Source organism: Juglans regia, chromosome 9 (genome assembly GCF_001411555.2).
Source record: "Juglans regia cultivar Chandler chromosome 9, Walnut 2.0, whole genome shotgun sequence".
NCBI classification, from domain to species: Eukaryota; Viridiplantae; Streptophyta; class Magnoliopsida; order Fagales; family Juglandaceae; genus Juglans; species Juglans regia.
Genome location: NC_049909.1, coordinates 23,668,495 through 23,671,804, shown reverse-complemented (window position 1 = coordinate 23,671,804; position 3,310 = coordinate 23,668,495). Strand labels below are relative to the sequence as shown.

General features: G+C 41.1%; 1 protein-coding gene across 1 annotated transcript; it reads right to left on the bottom strand.

Moving 5' to 3' along the window:
• Window positions 1-16: 16 nt before the first annotated feature.
• On the bottom strand, window positions 17-3,047 carry LOC108994208. The gene is made up of 2 exons (XM_018969347.2): window positions 2,473-3,047; window positions 17-1,559 (listed from the first exon to the last, which is right to left on the bottom strand). Exon 2 carries the CDS (start codon window positions 1,536-1,538, stop codon window positions 240-242), a length of 1,299 nt encoding a protein of 432 aa, XP_018824892.2. The 5' UTR covers window positions 1,539-1,559; window positions 2,473-3,047; the 3' UTR covers window positions 17-239.
• Between the last annotated feature and the right edge of the window lie 263 nt (window positions 3,048-3,310).

The window sequence follows — 3,310 nt, the reverse complement described above, 5'->3', positions numbered from 1 at the left end:
GTAGGAGTCAGAAAGAAGAAAAAAACGTCAGAACACTTGGATATATAAAATAGCAGCAATTGCGATAAAACAAAGCTTGTGGCTGGTACAAAAGTGTCATGATTTCCTGTCATCTAAAACCATCCCAACATACAATGGAAAACATCACGCTAGATCACATTATTATGTTTCCATCACTGTTCTAAATCTAAAGTCACTTGTCTTAGACATGTCTTCCCCTGTACCAAGTTAACAGAAGCTCAGAAGAAAGCCCTACTCCCATAAAACACACGGGAACCAGTACTCTTTGATGCCTGTAATTTCGGATCAGAGCTTGAACTCCCTGAGTTGGTTGGTCCATCATTGTCAATGTCCAGAGGCAGCTTCATCTTTGCCAATGATTCAGTAAACTGCTGCATGCTTTTCATGTACATGTCCACTATGTCCTGCTGCACCACCTTCTGTTCTGTCTCAACGTTAACCGTGACAGCAGGCTTTGTCAGTGCATCGCTTGGCACCCCACCAGAGGATTCACTCTCACCATCTTTAACATCCCCAATATTCTCTTTCGGGGCCGAAACACCTTCCAGATTCGAGGATTTTGATGCTTCCGGAACATCAGAAGGCTCCAAGCAAGCAGGGTTTGAAGGAGAAGAAACTCCATTAGTTGACACACTGCTCAGAGGAGAGTCGACATTCGTACGTTGGATGGAATCAGCTGAACCAGTTGAGATGTTTTCTACAACATGAACACCCTCTTCCGAACTAAGATTATTTTCAGCATCAGAAGCAGTCAAACTATCAGAGCTATGAGAATCCACACTGTTACATGGCAACCCAATATACTCGGAAACCATCAACTGATCTTCGTTCACAATCTTAGGATCAGGGAACTCAATCTTATCTAAATCACTTGGCACAGCCTCGGATATTTCTGTATCCTGAACAGTTGCATTTGTGGCCAAAGCAGTTGGCATTGCAGGAATAGCCATTACTTCGGGCGAAGCCCCGTTATAGGAAAGAGACAACTGAACAAACCCTGCTGGGGAATGGAACAGATCAGTTGAAGATAGAGAGAATTCTTTTTCCAACTTCCAGTTCTTCATAAAGACTTCAGATAATGGCACCAACGCAAACCCCAGCAACTGATCCTCAAGATAATTCCTCACCCTGCTCAACATCCATATCTCACATTTGAGCGAGGAATCTATTGTCCGGACGTTGAGATGAACATTATCGTTGAAGACCGGATTCCTCCCACCACCATTAATGATCTTGGTGGAGACTGTGTTTTCAGGATCACTAGTCAGGCAAAGCTTCGCATAAACATCTTGCTTGTGGTAAATACAGATGTTGTGGATGTCCCTAGCCTGGTGTACGTAAACCTCAAGAATACCAATGAAGTCCTCCATGTTACACACCGCAGCTTCCTCGCTGCTGACCTCAATTCCCTTTGACAAGGAGCCAGGGCTCCGTCGGAAGAAGTCGGATTTATCCTTCTCAGTCTCGGCTACGAGGGAGTTCTTGAATGGTGACACAACAGATTGCGGGGAATCCATGATATCGCCCAGAAGTGAAACCTGGCAAAGCACAGAAGGATCTATTTGAAAGAAAAAACCAAACGACCTCAAACTAAAGCCTCAGATTAGAAAAGTTTATACTCCCCTAATCAGTCCCAAACCAAAAGAAATCGAAGACGATTTTGATTTTTCTTACTCAACCCAAAATATTTCAGAAAAACAAAAAAAAAAAGACAACCCAAAAACTAAGAAACAAGTTAACCCAAAATTAGAAACTCTTGGTCTGGTAGAAACCGAACACCTCAGATCCAGAACCTAAGCCAAATTGCGAACAGCTCACATGCATCCAATGAGCAAACACTAAACAAACTGAATCCCCGGCCTAAACTGAAACAAAAGCAAGATTCGCAACTCCGGAAGTCAAATTCTCAGAGTAAGACTTTTCACATGAACTAACAAAACCTAGCCGGGAGCCTCTAGACCAACTTTCAATTAGACAAAGGCCAGTTTTGAGAGAGAACCGAAAACCTGAGCTGAGTTGAAAATTAACGCTGAAATCTCAAACCCTACAAAACAAAGAACCCCTTGGCAGAAGTGAGCATTTTACATCAACTACTTGAAAACCCAAACCCACAAAGCAAAAACCAGACGCCTAATCTCCTAAAAAACTGAGGCTTTCAAGTGAGCTGCTCCAAAACCCAGAACCCCAAACTTAAAAAGCAAGCGAGACCCAGAAACAGTAGCCACCAGATATGAACAGATTCCAATAAAGCAACCGACTTTTCCTTCACAGAAACACTACAACCGGAATCCAAGGAAGTGAAACGAGGAAAGCAAAATTAAAGAAAAGCACAGTGACCGAGATCCTGTCACGGCATTCTAAAAACAAACCCACTTGAAATTCCTTCGTACAATGAAACATCAGGAAACAATAAATTAAAAAAAAAGGCACAAAAACAAAAATCTGTGTTACCTTTGGGGTCTAACGAGTCAAACAGATATTTGGCTCTAGAATCTGGTGCACTAATCCAAAACCGTTAACGACCCAGTTCGTCAATTGAGATGGTTTTGGAGAAGTAAAGCTACGAAGTAGTGCTTGTAAACGGAGGATTGACGAATATCAAGAAACGGAATAAAATCTATCCAATTACACTGTCCTGAAGGCTGAGGCTTTGTCGGATGGATAATATATATTTTATTGTCTACCAGTAATTATGAGGTGTTTTTGCTCTTCTGAGCCTTTTATTATTATTATGGAATAATTCATCGGCCTTTTCGGCTAAGATCGAAGTGTTGTTTTGATCACTTATGGAATATTTTGTATTAATTATTGTTTGGGAAGATAGAGAGAATGGGTTTTGCAGAGATGCCGCCCCACGCGTCGCCTCGGCCACACCAATCAGAGAGGATGTTAGTGCGCTTTTGAAGGTGGGACATGGAACAAGGGCGCACACTGTTCCGACTGTACACTTTGTCATATTCTCATCTCAGCAGGCCATCTTTTTCAGCTTGTAAGTTGGGCTTGCAATCATGTTGTGGGTGACCTTTAACAATGAATTGGTCTTTTTAAAAAAATAAATCAAACGGAATAATATCTTTTAGATTTATATCCTTTTTTTTTTATTTTTTTTTAGATTTATATCCTTGTCTAACTACTCATGCAAGATTAAAAAAATAATTATAATATGAGATGCATCATGCGAGAGATGTTTCCATCCAATGATCTTTAAGATTAGGAACAAAAACTTGATGCATTACCGACTGTTTTAACCCAACTTACAAAAGACTCCGATTGAGGAGATAATAGCATT